This window comes from Symphalangus syndactylus, chromosome 5 (assembly GCF_028878055.3).
Source record: "Symphalangus syndactylus isolate Jambi chromosome 5, NHGRI_mSymSyn1-v2.1_pri, whole genome shotgun sequence".
Taxonomy (NCBI): Eukaryota; Metazoa; Chordata; class Mammalia; order Primates; family Hylobatidae; genus Symphalangus; species Symphalangus syndactylus.
The window spans coordinates 81,781,730-81,809,219 of record NC_072427.2 but is presented as its reverse complement, the minus strand read 5'-3'; the positions used below and the strand labels follow the sequence as shown (position 1 = coordinate 81,809,219).

Here is a 27,490-nt window from a genome sequence, read left to right as displayed (position 1 = left end):
AGTTCTAGATCCCTCAGGAATCGCCACGCTGACTTCCACAATGGTTGAACTAGTTTACAGTCCCACCAACAGTGTAAAAGTGTTCCTATTTCTCCACATCCTCTCCAGCACCTGTTGTTTCCTGATTTTTTAATGATGGCCATTCTAACTGCTGTGAGATGGTATCTCACTGTGGTTTTGATTTGCATTTCTCTGATGGCCAGTGATGATGAGCATTTCTTCATGTGTTTTTTGGCTGCATAAATGTGTCTTCTTTTGAGAAGTGTCTGTTCATGTCCTTTGCCCACTTTTTGATGGGGTTGTTTGTTTTTTTCTTGCAAATTTGTTTGAGTTCATTGTAGATTCTGGATATTAGCCCTTTGTCAGATGAGTAGGTTGCAAAAATTTTCTCCTATTCTGTAGGTTGCCTGTTCACTCTGATGGTAGTTTCTTTTGCTGTGCAGAAGCTCTTTAATTAGATCCCATTTGTCAATTTTGGCTTTTGTTGCCATTGCTTTTGGTGTTTTAGACATGAAGTCCTTGCCCACGCCTATGTCCTGAATGGTATTGCCTAGGTTTTCTTGTAGGATTTTAATGGTTTTAGGTCTAACATTTAAGTCTTTAATCCATCTTGAATTAATTTTTGTATAAGGTGTAAGGAAGGGATCCAGTTTCAGCTTTCTACATATGGCTAGCCAGTTTTCCCAGCACCATTTATTAAATAGGGAATCCTTTCCCCATTTCTTGTTTTTGTCAGGTTTGTCAAAGATCAAATAGTTGTAGATATGCGGCATCATTTCTGAGGGCTCTGTTCTGTTCCATTGATCTATGTCTCTGTTGTGGTACCAGTACCATGCTGTTTTGGTTACTGTAGCCTTGTAGTATAGTTTGAAGTCAGGTAGCGTGATGCCTCCAGCTTTGTTCTTTTGGCGTAGGACTGACTTGGCGATGCGGGCTCTTTTTTGGTTCCATATGAACTTTAAAGTAGTTTTTTCCAATTCTGTGAAGAAAGTCATTGGTAGCTTGATGGGGATGGCATTGAATCTATAAATTACCTTGGGCAGTATGGCCATTTTCACGATATTGATTCTTCCAACCCATGAGCATGGAATGTTCTTCCATTTGTTTGTATCCTCTTTTATTTCATTGAGCAGTGGTTTGTAGTTCTCCTTGAAGAGGTCCTTCACATCCCTTGTAAGTTGGATTCCTAGGTATTTTATTCTCTTTGAAGCAATTGTGAACGGGAGTTCACTCATGATTTGGCTCTCTGTTTGTCTGTGATTGGTGTACAAGAATGCTTGTGATTTTTGTACATTGATTTTGTATCCTGAGACTTTGCTGAAGTTGCTAATCAGCTTAAGGAGATTTGGGGCTGAGACGATGGGGTTTTCTAGATATACAATCATGTCATCTGCAACCAGGGACAATTTGACTTCCTCTTTTCCTAATTGAATGCCCTTTATTTCCTTCTCCTGCCTGATTGCCCTGGCCAGAACTTCCAGCACTATGTTGAATAGGAGTGGTGAGAGAGGGCATCCCTGTCTTGTGCCAGTTTTCAAAGGGAATGCTTCCAGTTTTTGCCCATTCAGTATGATATTGGCTGTGGGTTTGTCATAGATAGCTCTTATTATTTTGAGATATGTCCCATCAATACCTAATTTATTGAGAGTTTTTAGCATGAAGCGTTGTTGAATTCTGTCAAAGGCCTTTTCTGCATCTATTGAGATAATCATATGGTTTTTGTCTTTGGTTCTGTTTATATGCTGGATTACATTTATTGATTTGCGTATGTTGAACCAGCCTTGTATCCCAGAGATGAAGCCCACTTGATCAGGGTGGATAAGCTTTTTGATGTGCTGCTGGATTCGGTTTGCCAGTATTTTATTGAGGATTTTTGCATCAATGTTCATCAAGGATATTGGTCTGAAATTCTCTTTTTTGGTTATGTCTCTGCCAGGCTTTGGTATCAGGATGATGCTGGCCTCATAAGATGTGTTAGGGAGGATTCCCTCTTTTTCTATCGATTGGAATAGTTTCAGAAGGAATAGTACTGGTTCCTCCTTGTACCTCTGGTAGAATTCGGCTGTGAATCCATCAGGTCCTGGACTCCTTTTGGTTGGTAAGCTATTGATTATTGCCACAATTTCAGAGCCTGTTATTGGTCTATTCAGAGATTCAACTTCTTCCTGGTTTAGTCTTGGGAGCGTGTATTTGTCAAGGAATTTATCCATTTCTTCTAGATTTTCTAGTTTATTTGCATAGAGGTGTTTGTAGTATTCTCTGATGGTAGATTGTATTTCTGTGGGATCGGTGGTGATATCCCCTTTTTCATTTTTTATTGCATCTATTTGATTCTTCTCTCTTTTCTTCTTTATTAGTCTTGCTAGCGGTCTATCAATTTTGTTAATCTTTTCAAAAAACCAGCTCCTGGATTCATTAATTTTTTGAAGGGTTTTTTGTGTCTCTATTTCCTTCAGTTCTGCTCTGATTTTAGTTATTTCTAGCCTTCTGCTAGCTTTTGAATGTGTTTGCTCTGGCTTTTCTAGTTTTTTTAATTGTGATGTTAGGGTGTCAATTTTGGATGTTCTCCGGTACACTTTAAATCACCTCCAGGTTAGTTATAATACTCAGTACGATGCAAATTCCATGTAAATGGTTGTTATGCTGTATTGTTCAGGGAACAATACCAAGAACAAAAAACTTGTACATGTCCAGTACAAATGCAACCACCATTTTTGGTTTTTATTTTTTTGGAACACTGTATTTTCAATTTGATGATGTTTAATCCACAGATGTGGAACCCACACACGTGGAGGGCTGACTATACACATGGTATGTACTGGTCCTCTTGTTCTATGACATTTAGGATTAATTTTTTTTTTAACAGATAAACTTAGTTTTTTTACTCAAAAACAATTTCAGGCCCCAAGGGTGGTAGTTAGGAGTCATTCATCTCATTTAACCCTTTTCAAGACAGATGAGAACACTGATGCCTGCAGCTGTCAAAAGTGACGGGCCAGGACTGGAATCTCAGCTTCTGGTTGTGCATCCAGCTCTAACTGCTGTAGTTTCACAAGCATTCATACATTCCTTTAAAAAACTATAAACTCACCTAATGACAAATTATTTATGCCAAGAAATGATAAAACCCAGTAAGAAGAGCAAAGAGATTTTTTAAAAAGTTAAAAGTGGTATATTTCATAGTGAAAGCCTTTATACAGTAACACCTTATCTTTAAAAATATTCATTGACAAAAGCAAAAATATCGTTAAATATATAATCTTCTAAATCTCTGATGAATGAATGAGGAAATGCATGCAAGAGAAATTACTAGTGCTGACCAAAGAAGAAACAAGTTAGGTCAGGTCATAAAGGCCTGCCCGGTAGTGTTGCCTTTAGTATCTTTCCCAAATAGAGGAATAAAAAGATAATTTCATTTGACGATAAGGTTACCCATTTGGGATCTATATACTGGTAGATTTTACAATCTGTATGATATAGCATATGTTACTAGGGAGACAGCAAATATAGTGGTTATGGGGATGGATGAATTATGTCAGACCTTCAATCTAGGCTTCTTACTTATTATAGGAACTGGAGTAAAGTACTTATTCTCTAGACTCAGTTTCCTCCTGTGTACAAAAGAGAAAACAGGCCAGGCGTGGTGGCTCACGCCTGTAATCCCAGCACTCTGGGAGGCCAAGGTGGGTGGATCACAAGGTCGGGAGTTTTAGACAAGCCTGACCAACACGGTGAGACCCCAGCTCTACTAAAAATACAAAAAGTAGCCAGGTGTGGTGGCGTGTGCCTGCAATCCCAGCTACTCAGGAGGCTGAGGCAGGAGAATCGCTTGAACCCGGGAGGCGGGGATTGCAGTGAGGAGAGATGGCACCACTGCACTCCAGCCTGGGTGACAGAGTGAGACTCAGTCTTTAAAAAAAAAAAAAAAAAAAAAGAGAGAAAACAATGCCTATTTCCTAAGGTTGCTGTCTGGACTGAAAGAGGTACTGACTATAAAGAATTTAGCACAGTGGCTGGGTGCGGTGGCTCACGCCTGTAATCCCAGCACTTTGGGAGGCCGAGGCAGGTAGATCACCTGAGGTCAGGAGTTCAAGACCAGCCTGGCCAACATGATGAAACCTCGTCTCTACCAAAAAATACAAAAATTAGCCAGGCATGGTGGCATGCACCTGCAGTCCCAGCTACTTGGGAGGCTGAGGCACGAGAATCGCTTAAACCTGGGAGGCAGAGGTTGCAGTGGGCCAAGATCATGCTACTGCACTCCAGCCCGGGCAACAGAGCAAGACTGTGTCTCAAAACAAACAAACAAACAAACAACAACAACAAGAATTTAGCACAGTGTCTTGCATGTGGAAAGCACTATATAAATGTTAGCTATTTTACTATTTCATCACAGATTCTTATAGCACAGCGGCCATCATTTATGTATGTACTCCAGAATCTGACACACTGTAAGCATTTAACATTAAATAATCCAAAATATAATAGCTAGTTATGGTTTTACCAAAAACAAAATTTAGGTCATTATTAAACAAAAATGCTAAGGATCAGGCATATGACACGTTTCCTAAAGCATCCTGTATAGAACCATCTCTACCATTCAGTAAATTATAGAAGAGGAAAATGTTTTCTTCCGTATGAAGCTTTATGGAAATCATGACTAACAATGCATTGTATTCTAGATATTTACTTTTATTACTCTGAGAGTATCTGTGACCAACAGTGGAAATACAAGCAACAGGATGTGCACAGGAATTTTAGGACAGTCTGTCTTAACACCTTAGCAGCAAACAGAACTTGTACTCCTCTAGCCTCCTTTCTCTCTCCCTGTCCCCTTTTCTTTCTCTTTCTCTCCTCCCTCAAAGACACTATGTCTCACCCTCTTTCCCTCCCGTCTTCCCAGTTGTCTATGCTGGTGTGTCCTGCATTAACAAAATGGGCCATAAGCCTAAGCCTTGGGGTTATCACAGAGAACTTAGCTTCACTCACTCTTGGGCCAATTTCACTATAAAGAGTTTTATTTCCAGTAGAGTTCCAAAATTAAATGATCATTATACCACAGTGTCTTAGTCTGTTTTCGTGTTGCTATAAAGAAACACCTGAGGCTGGGTAGTCTATAAAGAAATGGCGGCCGGGCGCGGTGGCTCACGCCTGTAATCCCAGCACTTTGGGAGGCCGAGGTGGGCGGATCACCTGAGGTCAGGAGTTCGAGACCAGCCTGACCAATATGGAGAAACCCCGTCTCTACTAAAAATACAAAATTAGCCAGGCATGGTGGTGCATGCCTGTAATCCCAGCTACTTGGGAGGCTGAGGCAGGAGAAGCGCTTGAACCCGGGAGGCAGAGGTTGCGGTGAGCCGAGATAGTGCCATTGCACTCCAGCCTGGGCAACAAGAATGAACTCCGTCTCAAAAAAAAAAAAAAAAAAAAAAGAAATGGCTCAGCCGGGCATGGTGGCTCACGGCCTGTAATCCCAGCACTTTGGGAGGCCAAGGAGGGGTGGACTCCTTGAGCTCAGGAGTTTGAGATCAGCTTGGGCAACATCTTTGTAGAGATGGCAAAACCCCATCTCTACAAAAAATACAAAAATTAGCCAGGCATGGTGGCACACACCTGTGGTCCCAGCTACTAGGGAGACTGACGTGAAGGACTGCTTGAGCCCAAGGAGACTGAGGCTGCAATGAGCCAAGATCGCACCACTGCACTCCAGCCTGGGTAACAGAGACTCTGTCCCACCCCCACCCCCCACGCCCAAAAAAAGAAAAAGAAAAGAAATAGTTTGCGGCTATACTACGCAAGAGGCATGGCGCCAGCATCTGCTTCTGGCGAGGGCTTCAGGCTGCTTCCTCTCATGGCAGAAGGCTAACCAATTAGAGATCACATAGCAAGAGACAGGAACGAAGAGGGTAGGGGAGTGGTGCCAGACTCTTTTTAACAACTAGCTCTTGTGGGAACTCATAGAGGGAGAACTCACTCATTACCTCTAGGAGGGCACCAAGCCATTAATGAGGGATCTGCCCCCATAACCCAAATATCTCCCAATAAGCCCCACCTCCAACATTAGGAATCAAATTTCAACACGAGGTCTGGGGACAAAGAGCCAAACTAGCACACAGCAACCAGATCTTGAATCTTCTTTGGCCTCATTAAAATAAAGGCTGATCCCTGTACTACTCCTTCCCCAGCCCCCAAGCTACCCGGGGCAGACCTTCCAAACTCCCAAGAATCTATTGTGAGCCAAGGATGTCAACAAAGCTAACAACTGACGCTACCAATGGTACTTGGATCAGGGCAGCTTCTATCCCAATTAAGCCTATACACCCGGCCACTGTTTTTAAAAAACACACTTCAGGGCCGGGCGCGGTGGCTCACGCCTGTAATCCCAGCACTTTGGGAGGCAGAGGCGGGCAGATCACGAGGTCAGGAGATCGAGACCATCCTGGCTAACACAGTGAAACTCCGTCTCTACTAAAAATACAAAAAATTAGCCGAGCGAGGTGGCGGGCGCCTGCAGTCCCAGCTACTCGGGAGGCTGAGGCAGGAGAATGGCGTGAACCCCGGGGGACGGAGCCTGCAGTGAGCCGAGATCGTGCCACTGCACTCCAGCCTGGGCGACAGCGAGACTCTGTCTCAAAAAAAAAAAAAAAAAAAACACACTTCAGCACAGTCTTGACTATGACATTCAGTCTGGAATAAGGGCAATCCTGAAATGCTTGTTGAATGAGTCAAGCTCATCTTTTTTCTGAGTTTAAATAGAATAACTATGGAGCATAGTGGACTGGAACCACCAGGCACTAGTCAGGTGCCTACTGCTGATCAAATGTAATCTGAGAGGGCCCTTAATCTCTGAGCCTCAGTTTCGTTACCATAAATATGTCTAAGGTCCCTTCAAGAACTAATGTGACATGATATTCTGTCAGTCTTGACTAAATTTTATGCTTATTTGAATTCAGATCATGGTCTCCACTGTCTCTACGCTCTTTTGAAAACCACACCCGACACAACCAAAGCTAAAAATAGCTAGAGAGAGACACTAAGGAAAAGATCTAAACAAAGTTCTATGGCAGAGATCTCATTCATCAGACTTCGACAACTATTAGGAGGGCTGAATCCAGGCTACCAAGGGAACACTTTAAGAATGTTCTGGTCATCACATAATTTGTAGACTCATATGTAAACTTATATTCATTCCCTTATTAAACACTGTGTACTGTATATAAGACACTATGAAAAAGGCACAGTCCCTTCTCTCTTAGAGGGCTTGTATATTTATGTTACTTAATAAAGGCCTTATCATGTCCTTCATTTTCCCATTGCTCAAAAGATTGACTGCTGTAAATTAAGCCATGTGTATTCCTACAGCCAGGTCTTAAAGGAAATAAGAGCTATAAAATATGATTTCAAAATGATGTCTGCCTTCCCTGACATCAACTAATTGCATGATTTACCTCCATTTATACCTCCTTTCTTCTACATGCAATTAAAGAATCCCGCTTCGAAACCTTTTCCTTATCTTTAATATTTAAAGGAAACTTAAACATTTCTCCCAAAGGATGTTTTGTTTATGGACAAAGTGCCTCTTGAAAATATACAGTGAGCAGGAGAAGCACAACAACTAAGATGTGGCACAGAAAGGACAACAGGTAGTATGAGTATATCAGTATATACATGTGGACATCACCATAAAGTTCCTAAGTCCTCCATTTTAAAATATATGATTATGTATATAGTGAAATTATTTTCAGCTATTAAGAGATGTACGTATTTGAGATGAAAGAAGTCTCTTCCATTGCTGTTTAAGCTTGGTTTTACTAGGAGTGTCTAAAAACCATCTGAAGCCTTGATAAGTTTTATTATAAGGTCTTAGTCTATTTAACTGTTACTGTCTTTGATTTCAATGTCCCACCACCTGCAGAGTGTGAATTCCAGGAATACGTGTATGTTAAGAAAGTCTATGAAGCAATTGGTAGAATTTATGTTTAATAGAAGTCAATTAAGACCTTCTAGAGGCACGGTGACAACTTGCTAAGAAAGTGTGATAAAGACAGATCAGCTCCAGCAAGGCAAAATAGAAACTTAACTATCATTAACTTTGAAATTAATGCAGCAAAACAGAAACTACCTTCTGGCTAATTTGCCTAACACAGTTTCATGATCCCCAAATGTTGCTCTACGGAAATAGTCAAGAAAATTCTTAGTTGAGAACATGATATGACATTCTCCTGTTTTCCTGCCATGTCACTATCCACACTCCTCAATCTCCTCGGCTGTCTCCTCCTCATCCTCCCCACCTGTGCATGCTAGACTGGCCCAGGGTTCAATCATTTGAGTGTCCTCCTCTCTTTTCTATCTATAATTAACCCTTGAGTAATTTCACGGCTTTAAATTTATACCTACAGTCCAGATCTTCCCCCAAGAGATGTCTTGTCTATGTGACTTAAAGTTTAAAAGAAATAAAAGCTATAAAATAAGATTTCAAAATGATGTCTGCCTTCCCTGACAGACAGACACATAATGGACACATCAAACTTAATACATCCAAAACTGAACTGATTTCCAGTCTGATTCTCCATCAGTCTTCCTATTTCAGGAGAGAAGTTTATAATTGTTCAGTCCAAAAATCTTAAGAGTCACCTTTGATCACTTTCTTTGAATATGACTACCATATTCATAGAATTCATATATATTCATACGAATCATCAGCAAATCTCGTTAGGTCTACCTTCAACATCTATCTAGAATCTGAGTCCTTCCTGCTACTTCACCAAGCCAACAACTTCTCTCACCACAAATACCTTTTTTTTTTTTTTTTTGAGACAGAGTCTCCCTCTGTTGCCCAGGCTAGAGTGCAGTGGCACGATCTCAGCTCACTGCAACCTCCACCTCCTGGGTTCAAGCGATTCTCCTGCCTCAGCCTCCGGAGTAACTGGGATATTACAGGCATAGGTCACCACACCCAGCTTTTTGTATTTTCAGGTGAGATGGGGTTTCACCATATTGGCCAGGCTGGTCTTGAACTCCTGACCTCAAGTGATCCACCTGCCTCCGCCTTCCAAAGTGTTAGGATTACAGGCGTGAGCCACGGCATCCAGCCTCTCACCTCAAATACTGAAAGAGCTCCCTAACTGGCCTCTTGCCTCTACCCCTGCCCTGATATAGACTACCCAACATGGCAGCCACAACAGTCATGTTAGAAGGCACATCAGATCTTGTCATTACTCTGCTCAAAACCTTCCAATACTTTCCCATCTCAGTCAAAAGCCTAACAACTGCATGAGGCCCTATACAATCTCCCCTGCCCTTTCTCTTTGATCTTACCTACTACTCTCCCTCTCCCTCAGCTCCAGCCATACTGGACTCCTTGCTGTTACCAGCACAAACTAGGGACTGTCCCACTCAGGGTCTTTGCACTTGCTGTTTCTTCTGCGTGTAATGCTGTGCCCCCAGGTGATCCATCTGGCCTGCTTCCTCACGTCCTTCAAGGCTCTGTTCAAATGTCATCCTCCCTGTGAGGCCTTCCCTAACCATCTTATTTAAAATCACAACCCCACCATCCCACCACTCTGCTGGCATGTCCCTAAATCCACTCCCCTGCTTTACTTTTCCTCATAGCACTTACTAACATCTGAAGAACTATATACAGTCGGCACTTCTCATGGACTCCGCATCCACAGATTCAACCAAGCACAGATTGAAAATGTAGTCAGGCCTACAATGGTTGCATCTGTACTGAACATGTACAGACTTTTCTTCTTGTCATTATTCCCTAAACAATACAGTATAACAACTATTTACATAACATTACAATGTAATAGGTATTATAAGTAATCTAGAGATGACAACGTGTACAGGAAAATGTTCATAGGTTATATACAAATGCTACAACATTTTATTATAAGAGACTTGAGCATCCGAGGATTTTGGTGTGGGGGACACTCTAGAATCCATTCCCCATGGTTATGGAGAGATGATTGTATTTTCATTATCTCTTTACACTAGAACGTATGCTCCATGATGGCAGGGATTTCTGACTGCTTTCTTCACAGCTGTCCCCAGTGCCTACAAAACCGACTACAGATAGCTTTCAAAACTGTTTGTTGGATGAATGATACTGAAATATTACAGGGCAAAACACATTATTACCTGAATACATTAAGTATTATGAGAAGCAGAAATCCCAATCACCCACACTCACAGTTTTGCAAAAAGAGTCATCAGAGTTTGTTTCTTAAAAATGCATTAAAGTCTAATTGATGGTTTTGTTAACATCATTCCCACTGTGCCTAAAGAGTACTAGGTCACACCTAAAAGGTACAGTTTTCGCTTCAGTAGGCAAATGGAGAAGAAAAATACAGGCTTTTTCCCTTTCATCAGTCATCACTGACAGAAGGCCTCCAAGTGACCCTGGTGCACAATGTTTGGGATCTTTAGGGAAGAAAGAGTCTAGAAAAATAAGAATATTCCTTCACCAATCTCGAGAAGAATCTCTCCAAATCTCTCTGCAGACATTTTTTCTTCATATCCTTTAACAAAGCCATTCTTAACATGTACATGAAATCTTAGTTGAAGAAACAATGTGATTACATAATTACACATACAGAAAAACCTGGTATTCTATTATCTCTCCAAATTTTTTTTAACTAAAACTAGACTTACAGTTTTTGTTGAAAATGTTTTGTGTTTCTACCTCCAAAGATATGAAAACATGTTTTGCTCTGAAGCTGAGTTAAGAAAAAGATAGCCAAGACGTGGGTTGATGGGGACTGCATTTTAAGGCTGAACAGTTTTGTTTACTATTGTTTATTATTTAATATATTCTTCCCAGTTTCCCCACCCCCACCAAAGGAAAAGCGAAAAATTTACGTTAGTGCAATCAATAAGGAATTATTTGTCCAAGGGAAGTTGTTCTGAAAGACTATGAGCTAAGTCTTTAACACTGACACAAAGTTCAGGCGGTAGATGTCACTTCTCTCACCCATTTAACAACAACAAATCAAGATTCGGATCCCGCGGAGGCAAGCAGAAAGGAACAGGCGTGAAAAATGAAATCAGTTGTTTCTCCCCGGCCTCCTCTCGACACTGCGCACTCCGCTGCGCCCCCATCGCCCTTTAACGGCCCCTTTTCCCGGCGTCGTTTCCCCAGCGCAGCCCCGCACTGCGCCATCAAATGAGTCAAGTGGAGGGACCGGTACCCCTCCGGGAAAACCAGGCCCTAACACACGCTGCCCCCAACTGAGTTTAAACTCGGGAACAGCGCAGGCAGTGTCAACAAAGCGCGGTGCTGTGTCCCGAGCGTCCAAAGGTCCCTGCCAGCTCCCAGACGCGGCCAAATCCACAGGATTCCAAAAGGTGACCTGGCCGGCACCGCAGAGCGCAGGCGGCGCAGAGGGCAGAGTCCGGGATGAAGTCCGACCGGCCCCCGCCCCGCGCCAGCCCCGCACGGCCACCCGCTCCTCCGCGGACGCCACCCCGGCGGGAGCCGAGCTGAGTCCGACTCCCCCTCCCCCGAAGAGGCCCGAGAGCCGCGTCACGTGCGGGGCCGAAACTTCGCGGCCAGGGCCGGGTGGCTGGCGGGGAGGAGGCAGGCTCGGCGGCCGGGGGGCAGCCCGCGCGCCCGGTGAGTCACTGGCCGCCTCCGCGTGCGGCTGCGGGCGAAGGGGCTGGCGCGCCAGGCGGGGACCGTGCCCTTGGGGCCACCCCCGCGCCTGTTATTAATAACCCAGCGCCCGGAGGCGAGAGCCCCGGTGGGCGCAGCCGCACAGCCCGCACGCAGAATAAATAACAATGTCGTTAAATCGCGCCCGAGAGCCCGTTCGGCCAGAGAGCGGCGGGAGGGCGCCGCAGGGAGCTGACTTTGTCTGGAGCCCGCACCCCGCCTCCCGCGCGTCCCCGCAGCGTCCCCCGCGCCCCTGAGGGGACCCAGCGCCGCCACAGCCCCGGCCTTACCCGCCAGCTCGTCAGGCTCCAGCCCGCTGTCCGCGTCGATCCCGCACAGCACGAAGTAGTGCGCGAAGCGGCAGGCGGCCGGGGAGGAGCCCGAGCCCGGGCCGGGCGCCGCGCCGCTCCCGCTCATCCCGGCCGCGCTGCTCCAGGGGCCGCCGCTGCCGCCTGGGAAGGCTTTCCGTGGAGGCCGCCGCCACCGCTCCGGCTGTGGTCTGTGCGCCCGCCCTAGGGCGACCCTGGCGCGCCCATGGCCGCGCAGCCGCCTCTCGCCGCCGCCGCAGCAGCCTCCTCGCTCGGCGCGGGGGAAGCGGCCGCGGGCTCGCGCGCGGCGGGTCCAGAGCCCGGCCGGGTGGGGGAGGGGCGAGGGGGAGTGTCGGCCCGGGGGGCCCTTTGCCGCCGCAGCTGCGCTCGCGAGCTGAGAGCCGCCGCGTCTGGCGCCCGCGGGTCAGCTGAGCGGCGCTCGGGCTGTGGGAGCGCGGGGCGGGCGGGGGCGCCGGGGCTCGGCGCGTGCGACGCTGGCGGGGGGTGGGGGGCGCGTTCGCGAGGGACGGAGGCGCGCGCTTCTGCCGTGTGCGCGCCCAGCCAGCTCGGAGGCCAAGCGTGCTGCGGGGCCGCGTTCGCGCCCACCGGCCCCGACTGCGGCATCGAGGGCGACCCCACACACACCCCTCCTCGCCCTGGCCAGCCGATAAGACGGCTAGCCTCAGTGTGGGGGTCTGTCTTCTAAAGGGGTTGTCACCCATCCGGATTTCTTTCAATGCAGCTTTGGGGAAGGTGCACAGCCGCTCTGAGATCATTTCGCATAACGGTCTGAGCCATCGTCTTCTAAACTGTGACCTGTGTGGGGGTGCCTGTCTCACTTTAAGGTCCTCCCTTCCGCCAGCCCTCACCCCATTTACAGACCATCCTCAGTGACTTAATGACAAGTCAACGGTGAGGGGGGAAAAACACAACTCAATACCCACAAAGCGTTGAGACTTCTAGAAGGAGTGCAGTCACCAACCCCCACCTTCTGTCATTTATCCTGACATTTTCCAGGTCAGTGTAAATAGCCAAGGCGCTCCAGCTCCGCAGCCATCCGATGTTATCGGCTCTCCCGCGAGTAACAATCGGAGGCTAAAGCAACAGGAATTAGACCCTGAACTCTGCTCCTCCCAAGGGCACGGCTTTCTTGCCCTGCTCAGCTCTGTCTTTTGCCTCCACGGAAGGAACTCGACAACCAGTTCTTTTTCCTTTGAAAGGAAACTGGCTGGGCTCAGTGGCTCACGCCTGTAATTTACTCAACACTTTGGGAAGCCCAGGTAGGAAGATCACATGAGACCAGGAGTTCAAGACCAGCCTGGGCAATATAGGGAGACTGTCTCCATCTAAGTAAAAAAATGAAATTTACTTATTTAAAAAACGATTTTTTTAAGAGACGGGGTCTCACTGTATTGCCCAGGCTGCTCTCAAACTCCTTGGCTCAAGCGATCTTCCCGCCTTGGCCCCCCAAGTGCTAGGATTACAGGCATGAGCCACTGTGCCCGGCCATGTAAGTAAAAATAAAACTTAAAAGCTAGAAAACTGAATCCAGTTCATCTCCATATGGCAACCCCTTCCACACCACTTCCTGCTTTCTTCTTTGGGGATTTGGGGTCTCTACCACTAGATATACAAGCAAACCTTCCAGAGAGGTTGCCTGAGAAAACCTCAATTATTTGACTGAATAATGTTCTTCCTAGAAGATACATGTGCATGCATACCATCATTTAATGTAGCTTGTTATCTTCACTTTCTTCAATTTTGAAATGGAAGAGGCTGGCCACGGTGGCTCAGGCCTGTAATCCCAGCACTTTGAGAGGCCAAGGCAGGAGGAGCATTTGAGTCCAGGAATTCAAGACCAGCCTGGGCAAAATAGTGAGAGACCCTGTCTCTATAAAAATAAAATGAGGCCAGGTGCAGTGGCTCAAGCCTGTAATCCCAGCACTTTCGGAGGCCAAGGGGAGAGGCTCACTTGAGGTCAGGAGTTTGAGACGAGCCTGGCCAACATGGTGAAACTCCGTCTCTACTAAAAATATATATATATATATAATATCAATAAAATAATAATTAGTAAAATATAAGAAGAATTGGCTGGGTGCAGTGGCTCATGTCTGTAATCCTAGCACTTTGGGAGGCCAAGGCGGGTGGAGATTGAGACCATCCTGGCCAACATGGTGAAGCCCTGTCTCTACTAAAAATACAAAAAATTAGCCAGTGTAGTGGCACGCACCTGTGGTCCCAGCTACTCGGGAGGCTGAGGCAGGAGAATTACTTGAACCTGGGAGGCGGAGGTTGCAGTGAGCCGAGATCGCACCACTGCACTCCAGCCTGGGCAACAGAGTAAGACTCTGTCTCAAAAAAAAAAAAAAAGAAAAGAAAAGAAAATACAAGAAGAATCAAGAAATCAGGGTGAGCCACAGTCTGGGTAATTGACCTTTAGGTCCCGTTGTACCCTGTACTTCTTCAAAAACACTTGTAATGGCTTTTCTGTGTCTTCTTAGCTGTGCTGTGCACTCCACAGAGCAAGAGTTGGACTCTGTGGTTCTTCACTTTTCTGGTATCTAGCAGAACTCTGGTCCTATTTAGCCCCTCAATTTATATTTGAGTGATGAAAGAAGGGTGGTTATCTAGGTAATAACAGGTTGTTGATGCTACTAGAAAAATATACAAACTTTAATATCTGTAACATTTTTTAAAAAATAAGTCCTGGGCCAGGCATGGTGGCTCACACCTGTAATCCCAGCACTTTGGGAGGCCGAGGCGGGTGGATCACATGAGGTCGGGAGTTCGAGACCAGCCTGGCCAACATGGTGAAGCCCCGTCTGTACTAAAAATACAAAAATTAGCCAGGTGTGGTGGTGCACGCCTGTAATCCCAGCTACTTGGGAGGCTGAGGCATGAGAATCACTTGAACCCGGGAGGCAGAGGTTGCAGTGAGCCAAGATCATGCCACTGCACTCCAGGTGACAGAGTGAGACTCTGTCTCAAAAAATAGTAATAAAATAAAGATTAAAAAATAGATAAAAATAACCTTCACATATGCAAGGCCTCAAAACTTGGTCAGGCCAGGCACGGTGGCTCACGCCTGTAATCCCAACACTTTGGGAGGCCAAAGGGGGCGGATCAGCTGAGGTCAGGAGTTCAAGACCAGACTGGCCAACATGGTGAAACCCTGTCTCTACTAAAAATACAAAAATTAGCCTGGCATGGTGGTGAGTGCCTGTAGTCCCAACTACTTGGGGGGCTGAGGCAGAAGAATGGCTTGTACCCAAGAGGCGGAGGTTGCAGTGAGCCAAGATCGCACCACTGCACTCCAGCCTGGGCAACAGAGCAAAACTCCGTCTCAAACAAAACAAAACAAAACTTAGTCAAAAACTCAGCATTGTTCCTTTCCACGGAAATCTTTAGTAAAAGACAAAAGACGTATACGATCTGAAGAGAAACCAGAGTATGAACCTAATTGTGAACACTTTAATTACTCTTATACCATATTGCTTTTCCCCATGTAGAAAGTACTGAAATGTATAACATTTCATTAGTAAGGAAGGAAGTGCCAGGTATCTGTTTCTCCTATCTTTGGTGGTAACTTCTTACAGAATGTTTGTTAGATTCCAAGCGAATCAAACAAACACAGTAAAAAAACGGATTTACTGTTTGCACTAGCCAAGGCACGTCATTTCTTAAAAAAATTTGAACAGTAACTGATTTATGAGTTTGTAAGCCCCACATTAATATTTTTAAGGTGAAAAAAATTGAGTCACCAACAAACAATGCATGCAATTAAAATATACTAATCTCATAAAAATAGAATTCCCAAAATCTTTTCTAAAGCTTTTAGAATAGTCACACATTACAAAATTAAACACTAATTTGAAAATATCTGTATACTTTTTTAATTATCACTTCAAGATGACACTTGTAAGTATATTCTGCATTAAGCTACAATGAAACGAAGTTGAAATGATACAGAGTTAGCTATGTATCATTATATGCAGATTGTCCTCTGAAATAATGACAGAGAAGTAAATTAGCTCAGTGAACAAAAATCTGAGCAATGATCTGCTGTCTCCAAAGGACTTACTGGTAAAGCCTCAAATGGACGGCATGGCATGCTTGGGATAGCTGAGTCCTGCCACGGTCTGCAAAAGTGGAGGAATGAGAGATTGATAGCACTGCTAAGCTGGTGGCACATGGTGACTCTGACTACTAGTAAAATGTGGTCCAATGAATGTTTTGGGCTTTAAATAGTTACATTAGCAATCAATCCCTTCTTTCTTGGTTGTTTATATGTGGCTGGAGTGTGGTAGTGAAGAACGGTGTTGACAAGGATTGTCGTAGCATCAAAAGAGAAAAATAACCTCTCCTCTCCTTAACATGACTTAAATATTTTGGAGAGTCCACTCTCCTCATCGTATTTGCTACTTCTCGATCCCTTACAACCCTCTTTTTTGAGGCAGGTCACTCACCCAGGCTGGAGGGCAGTGGCACAATCTCGACTCACTGCAGCCTCCACCTCCCTGGCTCAAGCGATCCTCCCACCTCAGCCTCCGGAAGAGCTGGGACCACCCACAGGAATGTGCCACCACACCCAGCTAGTTTTTTGTATTTTTGGTAGAGACAGTGTTTCATCCTGTTGCCCAGGCTGGTCTCAAACCCCTGGGCTCAAACGATCCACCTGCCTCAGTCTCCCAAAGTGCTGGGATTACAGGTTTGAGCCACCTTAGAACCCTCTTTTACCCCTTGCTGTTGTTAACCACTTTTTACTAGCTAACAATTATATTAAATTTTCCTGTTCAAATTACTGGTTTCTATCTCCTGACTGATCCATAAGCCAAATGTCCATCACCAGATGAATGGAGAATTAAATTGGTATCCTCATACAAGGGAACACTACTTAGTAGTAAAGAGGAATGGCAGTGCGCGGTGGCTCACGCTTGTAATCCCAGCACTTTGGGAGGCCGAGGCGGGCGGATCACGAGGTCAGGAGATCGAGACCACGGTGAAACCCTGTCTCTACTAAAAATACAAAAAAGTAGCCGGGCGTGGTGGCGGGCGCCTGTAGTCCCAGCTACTCAGAGAGGCTGAGCTTGCAGTGAGCCAAGATTGCGCCACTGCACTCCAGCCTGGGCGACAGAGCGAGACTCCGTCTCAAAATAAATGAATAAATAAAAATAAAATAAAAATAAAAAGAGGAATGAACCACTGATACATGCGACAAGGTGCATGGCTGTCAAAAATATGCTAAGCAAAAGATGCCAGGCACAGAGGAGTCCACAGTGTATCACTCTACTCATATGAAATTCTAGACTGGGCAGGAAGCAGATCAGTGGTTGCCTGGGGTCAGAGGTGATGTGGTGGGAAATTGACTGCAAAAGGGCAGGAGGGAGCTTTCTGGAGCAATGGGAAAATGTTATATATTGATTGTGGTAGTGCTTTCACAGATGGATATATTTGTCAAAACCCAATGTACTCTTACAGCAAATACATTTTTTTTTTTGAGACGAAGTCTTACTCTGTCACCCAGGTAGGAGTGTAGTGGCTCAATCTCGGCTCACTGCAACCTTCGCCTCCTGGGTTCAAGTGATTCCCCTGCCTCAGCCTTCTGAGTAGCTGGGATTACAGGTGCACGCCACCACACCTGGCTAATTTTTGTATTTTTAGTAGAGACGTGGTTTCACCATGTTGGTCAGGCTGGTCTCGAACTCCTGACCTTAGTTAGGTGATCCATCTGCCTCAGCCTCCCAAAGTGCTGGGATTATAGGCGTGAGCCACCACGCCTGGCTAGCAAATACATTTTAATATATATAAATTGTATCTCTTAGCTGGGCATGGTGATGCACGCCTTTGGTCCCAGCTACTTAGGAGGCTGAGATGGGAAGATCACCTGAACCCAGGAGATGGAGGTTTTGGTGAGCTGAGATTGTGCTACTGCACTCCAGCCTGGGCAACAGAGCAAGACCCTGTCAAACAAACAAACAAACAAACAAATAAATAAATAAAATTGTACTCACAAATCTATTTACAAACAAAAAAGAGCCAAAAGATTTATGTCCGGCCGGGCGCGGTGGCTCACGCTTGTAATCCCAGCACTTTGGGAGGCCGAGGCGGGTGGATCACGAGGTCAGGAGATCGAGACCACGGTGAAACCCCGTCTCTACTAAAAATACAAAAAATTAGCCGGGCGTGGTGGCGGGCGCCTGTAGTCCCAGCTACTCGGAGAGGCTGAGGCAGGAGAATGGCGTGAACCCGGGAGGCGGAGCTTGCAGTGAGCCGAGATCGCGCCACTGCACTCCAGCCTGGGCGACAGAGCGAGACTCCGTCTCAAAAAAAAAAAAAAAAAAAAAAAGATTTATGTCCAGTTTTTATTGCATCCTACTCATTTTCAAAAACTTTTGTAAAGTTTCAAAACTGTACATTTCCTAAAATTCTACTCATTTTAGTTGATTGACAAGGACTGATCCAAATTCTTACAAAAATTTTATTCGATTTTGGTTTTTTTTCAACCAGTATGTTTTGCGGTGGTTTGGTGTGCTGATAAAGGGGACAACCTCCAGACTCTCATTACCTGGGTTCAAATCTCACTTCTTTTAGTGTCTATAAGACAATCTGCTTAATGTTACTCTAGCTTTAATTTCCTTATTTGTCCAGTGCAGATCAAAATTAAGTTATTGTGAAGTTTGAAGGAGATAATACATGTAGAGTGCTTAGCACAGTCCCTAGCACATGGAAAGTATTCAATATATGTAAGTCATTGTTTCTGTGTGCCAGACACTGAGCTAGACATTTTAACATACTCTATCTCATTATTTTGATTTTTTTTTTGAGACAGTTTCTCTCTCTCTGTTGCTCAGGCTGGAGTGCAGTGGTGTGATTTTTTTTTTTTTTGGAAGGCAGTTTTATAATTTTATTTGATATATTCGACGATCAGCGGTTAGTTCTCATCCACATTGACTGTCTGTAGATTTTTGAAAGCATAGGGATGCCATATGGGACATTCCTTAACCCTTTGGTCAAGACAGCTTTGTTAAGCCTGGTATCAATGTGCACATCCGTAGTTCCCATGTCCTTGATGGCAAATTTCCAGATCTCGTTGAGTGCCGGAGGGGCACTCTTCTTGAAGCCAACTCCATGAATGCGCTTGTGAATGTTGATGATATATTCTTAGTCACCAGCTCATTGATGGCAGAACTGTAATTCTTCTCGCCACCCTTCTTTGTGGGAGGCATTCTGAGGGGCCCAAGTTGGAAAGGAAGAGTGCGAGGGATTGTGGGTGAAGTGCAGTGGTGTGATTATAGCTCACTGCAGCCTCCATCTTCCAGGCTCAAGTGATCCTCTCATCTCAGCCTCCCTAGGAGCCGCAGCTACAGGCACATGCCACCATGCCCAGCTAATTCTTTATTTATTTTATTTTATTTTATTTTTTGAGTCAAGGTCTCACTCTGCCACCCAGGCTGGAGTGCAGTGGCACGATCAAGGCTCACTGCAGCCTCCACCTCCTGGGTGCAAATGATCCTCCCACCTCTCAGCTCCCTGAGTACTGGGACCACAGGCACAAGCTATCATGCCCGGCTAATGTTTGTATTTTTTGTAGAGCTGGGGTTTCACCATGTTAGCCAGGCTGGTCTCCTAGGCTGAAGTGCAATGCCCGCCTCAGCCTCCCAAAGTGCTGGGATTACAGGTGTGAGCCACCCCGCCTGGTCAATTTTTTATTTTTATTTTTAATAGAGATGGGGTCTCCTTACATTGCCCAGGCTAGTCTCAAACTCCTAAACTCAAACGATCCTCCTGCCTTGGCCTCCCAAAGTGCTGGGATTCTAGGCATGAGCCATCATGCCCAGTCATGGAAATCAGTCCAAGAGGTCTAGCACTTCTTGCATAGCACTTCAGAATACAATAGGTCATGATCACTTTAATCAGATAGGGCCAATGGAGATATGCAGACCCTAGTTCCAAGCCCACTCAATGAGACGTGATAAATACTGAGAGGGGTATAGGGGGGTTGGGGGCACTGAGCCTCTGCTGTGTTGACAAGAGAAGTTCAATGTGGCAGTCAAACTTGGCATCCAAAGTGGGCCACCATCTCTAGATGGTGTCTACATGGTCAGCAAAAGGGGCCCTAAGATTTAGTTGTTGAAAATGGTGACAGAAAGGAGCATCCAAGGCATCTGGCATTTGGAAATCCAGGCAAGCAAGGTGTGTGTGTGTGTGGGGGGGGGTGGCGGCTCACACCCGTAATCTCAGCACTTTGGGAGGCCGAGGCAGGTGGAACAGCTGAGGTCAGGAGTTCAAGACCAGCCTGGCCAACATGGCAAGACCCTGTCTCTACTAAAAATACAAAATTAGCCAGGCGTGGTGGCGCACACCTATAATTCCAGCTACTTGGAAGGCTGAGGTAGGAGAATCGCCTGAACCCAGGGAGGTGGAGGTTGCAGTGAGCCAAGATTGCGCCACTGTGCTCCAGCCTGGGAGACAGAGTGAGACTTTGTCGCCAAAAAATAAAATAAAATAATATAAAATTCCAGGCAAGCAGCTTCAGGAAGTCTATCATGAAATCACAGGTTCTCTCCAGTTGGAATAAGAAGTCAAGAGGATATAGTGGGTTGAATTGTGTCCCCAAAAAGGTGTGTCCAAGTCCTAATCCCTATACTTGTGAATGTGATCTTATTCAGAAATAAAATATTTGCAGATGTAATTGAGGATCTCATCTTGAGATCCTTAATGCAGTGCAATTACAGCTGAGTGGGCCCTAAACCCAGTGACTGGTATCCTTATAAGAAAAGGGAGATTTGAGATATTGAGACACACAGAGGCAAAGATCATGTGAAGACAGAGACAGAGCTTGGAATGTTGTTGCCACAAGCTAAGGAGTGCCAAGTGTTGCCAGCAGACACCAGAAGCTAGGAGAAAGGGATGGAATGGATTCTCCCTGGGGGTCCCCCAGAAGGAATCAATCCTCCTGACACCTTGGTTTCAGCCTTGTGGCATCTAAAACTGTGAGAAAATTAATTTCTGTTATTTAAACCACCAAGTTTGTGGTAATTGGTTGCAGCAGCCCTAGGAAATTAATATAGAGGGGAACCTGCAAGGACCCAGCCTGAGAAAGGAACTAGAGACCTAAGTAGGTTACCAGAGCGGAACCCAAGATACTAGGACCGAGGGCTCCTGGAGAGAGACACTTGCATATAAGGTAGAAGCTCAATTCTAATGACCTATGTACAATGACAAAGTCTAAATACAAAAGACAGTGACAGGACTTGGTAGAAGGTCCAAGCAGAACCCATTTGTAGCAGAAAATGGGGCAGGGACAGGCCTGAAAATTCACATCAAGTGTCTTCATCTATGGGAAGGAAGAGTTCTAAAGAGACCAGAAGCTGAAACAGGGTAGTATTTTTGTTGTTGTTGTTGTTGTTGTTTTAAAAGCAGAGACAAAATCTCGCTATATTGCCCAGGCTGGTCTCAAACTCATGGGCTCAAGCAATCCTACCACCTCAGCCTCCCAAAGTGCTGGGATTACAGGCATGAGCCACCATACCCAGCAGGATTTGGGTTTTAAAAGGTCAATCAACAACTTCATCGTTCTTCCCCAAGATTGGAACCAATCGAGAAATGAGATATAGGATGCCAACAGATGGAGAACAGATTCTATTATTAAATGTAGCCTCTGTTAATGCTAAAACCGGCTGGGCGCAGTGGCTCACACTTGTGATCCCAGCACTTTGGGAGGCTGAGATGGGCAGAACACCTGAAGTCAGGAGTTCAAGACCAGCCTGGCCAACATGGCAAAACCCCATCTCTACTGAAAATACAAAAATATGCCAGGCGCAATGGCGCACACCTGTAGTCCCAGCTACTCGGGAGGCTGAGGCAGGAGAATCACTTGAACCTGGGAGGCGGAGGTTGTGGTGAGTGGAGATAGCACCACTGCACTCCAGCCTGGGTGACAGAGTGGACTCTGTCTTAAAAAAAAAAAAAAAAGCTAAAGCTGATCTGAAGAAAGAGCAGGTCTGTGGCAGAGAAGATTTGCCACATTACTTTCCATCCCTTCAATCTTTTCTTCCCACTGACCAAACCTGGCTCAGGCCACCGAAGGGGATATTTGAATCTGTAGAGCATCTACATTTAGTTCAGTATTGCTGTCCCATGTAAGCCCCAGGTGGGAAGAAAGTAGAAGACTCTGCAATGCTTGTTACCTTTAGATTAGCGCCATCCAGTGGAGAAATGAAGACCATGAACTACTTTGCTAATCTAGCAGGCAGGGGAGGGGTGACGTGGGGGCCAACGGTGTTACTGTAGTAGAAGTCCCTCTATGTGGAAACGTGAGGCAAGAGGAAAGGAAGTTCCTCCCTAATATGTGGCTGTTTAATCAGAATCCATCCCCTCCTCCTTCATTGTGTAGTGTTCACGTCCTTCAGATGGTATTGGGCTTACACCTAGCTCCAGGGTGTCTTTGTGAACCTATATTTCTTGTAAGAGTTACTGACTCAGGGATGAACAATTATCCTAAGCTGGTCTGATTAGGATGAGGTTCAGAACTTTTGTTTGATAGTTGGAGAAAGGAACATCCTCTTCTTTCCTTGGGTGTTAAATATGATATATACAGTCCCAAAATTACCAGTAGCCTTACAACGAAAGCCAGGCCAAGGATGAAGCCAATATACAGAATGGAGCAGAGCCAAGAATATCACTGAAAAGTAGATTATATTATAAACTCTGGCTCAAATCATACAGGAAGCCTACTCAATATCTGGAATTTGTCAGTCAATGTGAGCCAATGCATTCCTTTTATTGTTTCAGCCAGTTTGAGTTATTTTCTTTAACTTTCAACTGAAAATTTACTCTCAAAATAAGGGGAATAGTCACTGAGATCCCGTCCAGTCAAAAAAAAAAAAAAAACTTATAAATCTAAAAGGAGGCCAGGCGCAGTGGCTCACACCTGCAATCCCAGCACTTTGGGAGGCCGAGGCGGGCAGATCACGAGGTCAGGAGATCGAGACCATCCTGGCTAACACGGTGAAACCCCGTCTCTACTAAAAAACAAAAAATTAGCCGGGCGTGGTGGCGGGCGCCTGTAGTCCCAGCTACTCGAGAGGCTGAGGCAGGAGAATGGCGTGAACCCGGGAGGCGGAGCTTGCAGTGAGCTGGGATTGCGCCAATTCACTCCAGCCTGGGTGACAGAGCGAGACTCCGTCTCCAAAAAAAAAAAAACTGAAAGGAAAGAAATATAATTCCATATTCTAGAAAAAGCCCCAGAACTAGCTCTTCTTTTCTTTCTTTCTTTTTTTTTGTGGGGGGCAGGGACGGAGGCTCGGTCTGTTGCCCAGGCTGGAGTGCAGTGGCGCAATCTCGGCTCACTGCAACCTCTGCCTTTCGGGTTCAAGCGATTCTCCTGCCTCAGCCTCCTGAGTAGCTGGGATTACAGGCGTGTGCCACCATGCCCAGCTAATTTTCGTATTTTTAGTAGAGATGGGGTTTCACCATCTTGGCCAGGCTGGTCTTGAACTCCAGACTTTGTGATCTGACAACCTCGGCCTCCCAAAGTGCTGGGATTACAGGCATGAGCCACTGTGTCTGGCTCAAGATGAGGAAGAAATTTTAGCAGCCTTCTGCAGAAGGTATTTTCCTGGGTTGGCTGGGTTCCTTCTCATCAAACCGAAATCAAGAGTATATGAATAGCAATTAAAATGCAAATTTTCTATCAAAAGTTAGAATACTCATACTATCTGACTCGACAATTCTGCATCTCAAAATTTCTCCTACAGAAATATGCAAGTAAAGAATATGTGTACAACAACGTACCCTGAAACATTGCTCATTATATTTAAAAGTGGAAACAATCTTATTTCTACCAATAGGAAATAGGAAGTAGTTAGCTGGGTGTGGTGGCTCACATCTGTAATCCCAGCACTTTGGGAGGCAGGAGGTTCCTTTGAGCCCAGGAGTTCAAGACCAGTCTGGGCAACATGATGAAACCCTGCCTCTATTAAAAATAAAAAGTAAAAAACATAAAAAAAGTTTTTAAATAAAAATAAAAAAGACAAAAAAGGAAGTGGTTAAATAGATTCTGGTATATCTGATACAATGCATGCTAAGAATGAGGTTACACTGATGGAAAAAATATCTAATATATGGCTGAATATAAAAGGCAAGAAAAGATGGCTGGGTGTGGTGGCTCACGCCCGTAATCCCAACACTTTGGGAGGCCGAGGTGGGCGGATCACTTGAGGTCAGGAGTTCAAGACCAGCCTGGCCAATACAGTGAAACCTCGTCTCTATTAAAAATACAAAAAATTAGCCAGGCTTGGTGGTGCGCGCTTATAGTCCCAGCTACTTGGGAGGCTGAGTCAGGAGAATCGCTTGAATCTTGGAGATGGAGGGTTGCAGTGAGCTGAGATCGTGACACTGCACTCCAGCCTGGGCAACAGAACGAGACTCCATCTCAAAAAAAAAAAAGCAAGAAAAGAAAAATACATAGTTCCTATTTTTGTGTTAAAAATAAACTGTATGCATGTTTGTGCATGAAAACATCTGAACAGCTTCCATTTATTATTTTTCATATTTCTATATTGTTAAAAAATTGACAACAGGCATCTATTGCTTTTTGTAATTCAAAGCCTTTCTTTCTTAAGTCCCTGTGTGTTTCTGTGAGAAAAGATATCAGCACTGTGAATCATGGCTATTCTTTTTTTTTTTTTTTTTTTTTTTTGAGAGGGAGTCTCAGTCTGTCGCCCAGGCTGGAGTACAGTGGCCCGATCCTGGCTCACTGCAAGCTCCTCCTCCCAGGTTCGTGCCATTCTCCTGCCTCAGCCTCCCGAGTAGCTGGGACTACAGGCGCCCGCCACTGCACCTGGCTAATTTTTTGTATTTTTAGTAGAGACGGGGTTTAACCTTGTTAGCCAAGATGGTCTCGATCTCCTAACCTCGTGATCTGCCCGCCTCGGCCTCCCAAAGTGCTGGGATTACAGGCGTGAGCCATTGCACCCAGCCGAATCATGGCTATTCTTATATAAATCACTCAAATTTGTAACTATTATAATGACTTATTAGTGAGACTAATTTGAATAACTATACATATATGCATATATATACATGGATGCATGAACATTCATTAATTACTCAACAATTCTTATAATGCCTACTATATGCCAGGTAATGTCCCAGGGATATATCAGTGAATAAAATCCTAGAGATATATAATGCTGCACATATATACATTCAAAATAGTCTGAAGAGTATAAATAACTATGAAATTGAAAGGATTAGCCAGATGTGATGGCATGTGCCTATAACCCCAGCTACTTGGGAGGCTGAGGTGGGAGGATTGCTTGAGCCCAGAGTTGCAGGTGGAAGTGAGCTATGATCGCACCACTGCACTCCAGCCTGAGTGACAGAACAGAGACTTTGTTTCTAAAAATATAAAAATAAAAAAAGAGAAATGAAACAAAGTTTGCATAATTTTCAATCATCAAAAAAAACCAATTTGCATACTCAGTGATTAACTTGATTTTATGTTACAAATTTGTAATCTTTCTCAATTCCATCTAAAAACTTTAAGGTTGAAAACACTCCAGTAGCCAACTGAATAACACTATCAGTCTTGATCTGAGTATATTTTCGATCCAGCATCTTTAAACTCTGGCTACATGCCAGACTTTGAACCTGAGTTCTCTGTTACAGACTTCACATGTGATTTCTCTCTCTCGCTCTCTTTTTTTCTTTTTCTTTTTTTTTTTTTTTTTTTTTGAGTTGGAGTCTCACTCTGTCACCCAGGCTGGAGTGTAGTGGTGCGATCTCAGCTCACTGCAACCTCCACCTCCCGAGCTCAAGTGATTCTCCTGCCTCAACCTCCCATGTAGCTAGGATTATGGGTGCCTGCCACCATGCCCCCTGCTACATACAATTTCTCTTGTTCTTTTTTTTTTTTGAGATTAGGTCTCACTCCGTCACCTAGGCTAGAGTACAGTGGCACAATCGTGGCTCACTGAAGCCTCCACCTCCTAGGTTCAAGTCATCCTCCCACTCAGCCTCCCGAGTAGCTGGATCACAGGCATATACCAGCACACTTGGCTAATTTTTGTTTGTTTGTTTGTTTGTAGAGACCGAGTTTTGCTGTGTCCTCACGCTGGCCTTGAACTCCCAGACTTAAATGATCTGCCCACCTCAGCCTTGTGAAGTGTTGGGATTACAGGCATGAGCCATGGAGCCTGGACTTCACATACAATTTCTAACACCTCTTTTAAATCATAGAAATCTCACTCATCTATTCTTTCCCACTTTGAATTCAGAGGCACTTGTAACTGGTCCCACACCTTTTAGTATTGCAATATTATTCTAGGTATATTAATTGTTTTAGTCTGTTTGGTCTGCTGTGACAAAATGCCAAAAACTGAGTGGCTTATAAACAACAGAAATTTATTTACTGCAGTCTGGAGGCTGGGTAGTCCAAGGTGCCAGCAAATTCATTGTCTGGTGAAGGCTAGTTTCCTGGATGACAGATGGCACCTTCTCACTGTGTCCTCAGGTGGTAAAAAGAAAAGAACTAGCTCTCCTGGGGTCTCTTTTATAAAGGCACTAATCCCACTGATAAGGTACCCGCCTTCACGACCTAATCATCTCCCAAAGGCTCTACCTCCCAACGCCTCACATTGGGGGTTAGGATTTCAACATGTGAATCTGGGGAAGACACAAACATTCAGACAATAGCATTAATGTTTCCTTCCCTACTTGTGCAGCTAAGAGCTTCCAGAGGTAGGGAGCTGTTTTCTCTCACCTCACATCGACACATCACGCAGTTTATACGTTCAGAAAATTGATTGATTAAATGCATCCCTCAGCCTCCCCAACAAAGATTGAATATCTACTCTAAAAATAGAACACAAATCCTCTGTCCTTTTTAGTCATAATCAGTGTGACTGTTCATAAGGCAATTATTTTAAGTTCAGCAATTTAGCCATAATCCCATTATTGAATTAGGCTTGAAACCTTAGAAACTTCAGGATGTTTATTTGCCATAGCTCCCTTCTAAGCAAACATCATCCTCCAAGTCTATATCCCCTCCACAGGCATCATTTCTAAGGAGCAATGTTAGCTTACATAATAGTTTTTGGAAAATGTTTTGGAAAGTATCTATTCTGTTTGAGGAAAACTATGGACTCATTCTCCTCTCTCTCTCTCTTAAGAATTCTTCTCCTGTGACTACTGCCTTTAACTTCAGACTCAAACAGTAATTAAAGATGGTAAGAAAAATGCCAGGAGAAAAGCCCATTTAATTGTACTGTTGGAATAAGTGTTCCTGACTTCTAGCTTGCCCATTGTAATTTTGTGGGGGTGGGGGGAAAGGAAAAAAATTAGTATCAGACTGCAGCAATCTCCAAACGAGCCAAAATTATAATCTGGTGAGTGCCTATTTAAAGTAACAGAATCCAAGGCAACACAAGAGGCTTAATTTTGGCTATGCACGTTATTACCTAAGAGTAGGAGAGAGCATTATCTAGTAGCGAAAAGCCAGGAGCATGAATCAACCAATTTA

The 27,490-nt window shown here is 44.8% G+C and overlaps 1 protein-coding gene, 1 non-coding gene and 1 pseudogene across 7 annotated transcripts in view; all 3 read right to left on the bottom strand.

Annotated features, from left to right (window-relative positions):
- Nucleotides 1-12,427, bottom strand: part of DENND5B (DENN domain containing 5B) — a 209,941-nt gene extending 197,514 nt beyond the window's left edge. For 3 of the 6 annotated variants that reach the window (XM_055280095.2, XM_055280099.2, XM_055280098.2), the window contains exon 1: nucleotides 11,947-12,426. In XM_055280095.2, the coding sequence (XP_055136070.1) occupies nucleotides 11,947-12,073 (127 nt within the window). In that variant the 5' untranslated portion in view covers nucleotides 12,074-12,426. Of the gene's footprint in view, nucleotides 1-11,946 lie in introns of all 6 variants that reach the window. The other 3 variants (XM_055280097.2, XM_055280101.2, XM_063639204.1) reach the window with 3 other exon arrangements.
- The window catches only part of LOC129483144 (stathmin-like), a 211,625-nt pseudogene that overhangs the window by 64,608 nt on the left and 119,527 nt on the right, over nucleotides 1-27,490 (bottom strand).
- LOC129483574 (U5 spliceosomal RNA) lies at nucleotides 15,303-15,416 on the bottom strand. Its single transcript, XR_008658097.1, has one exon. It is a non-coding gene; the product is annotated as a U5 spliceosomal RNA (small nuclear RNA).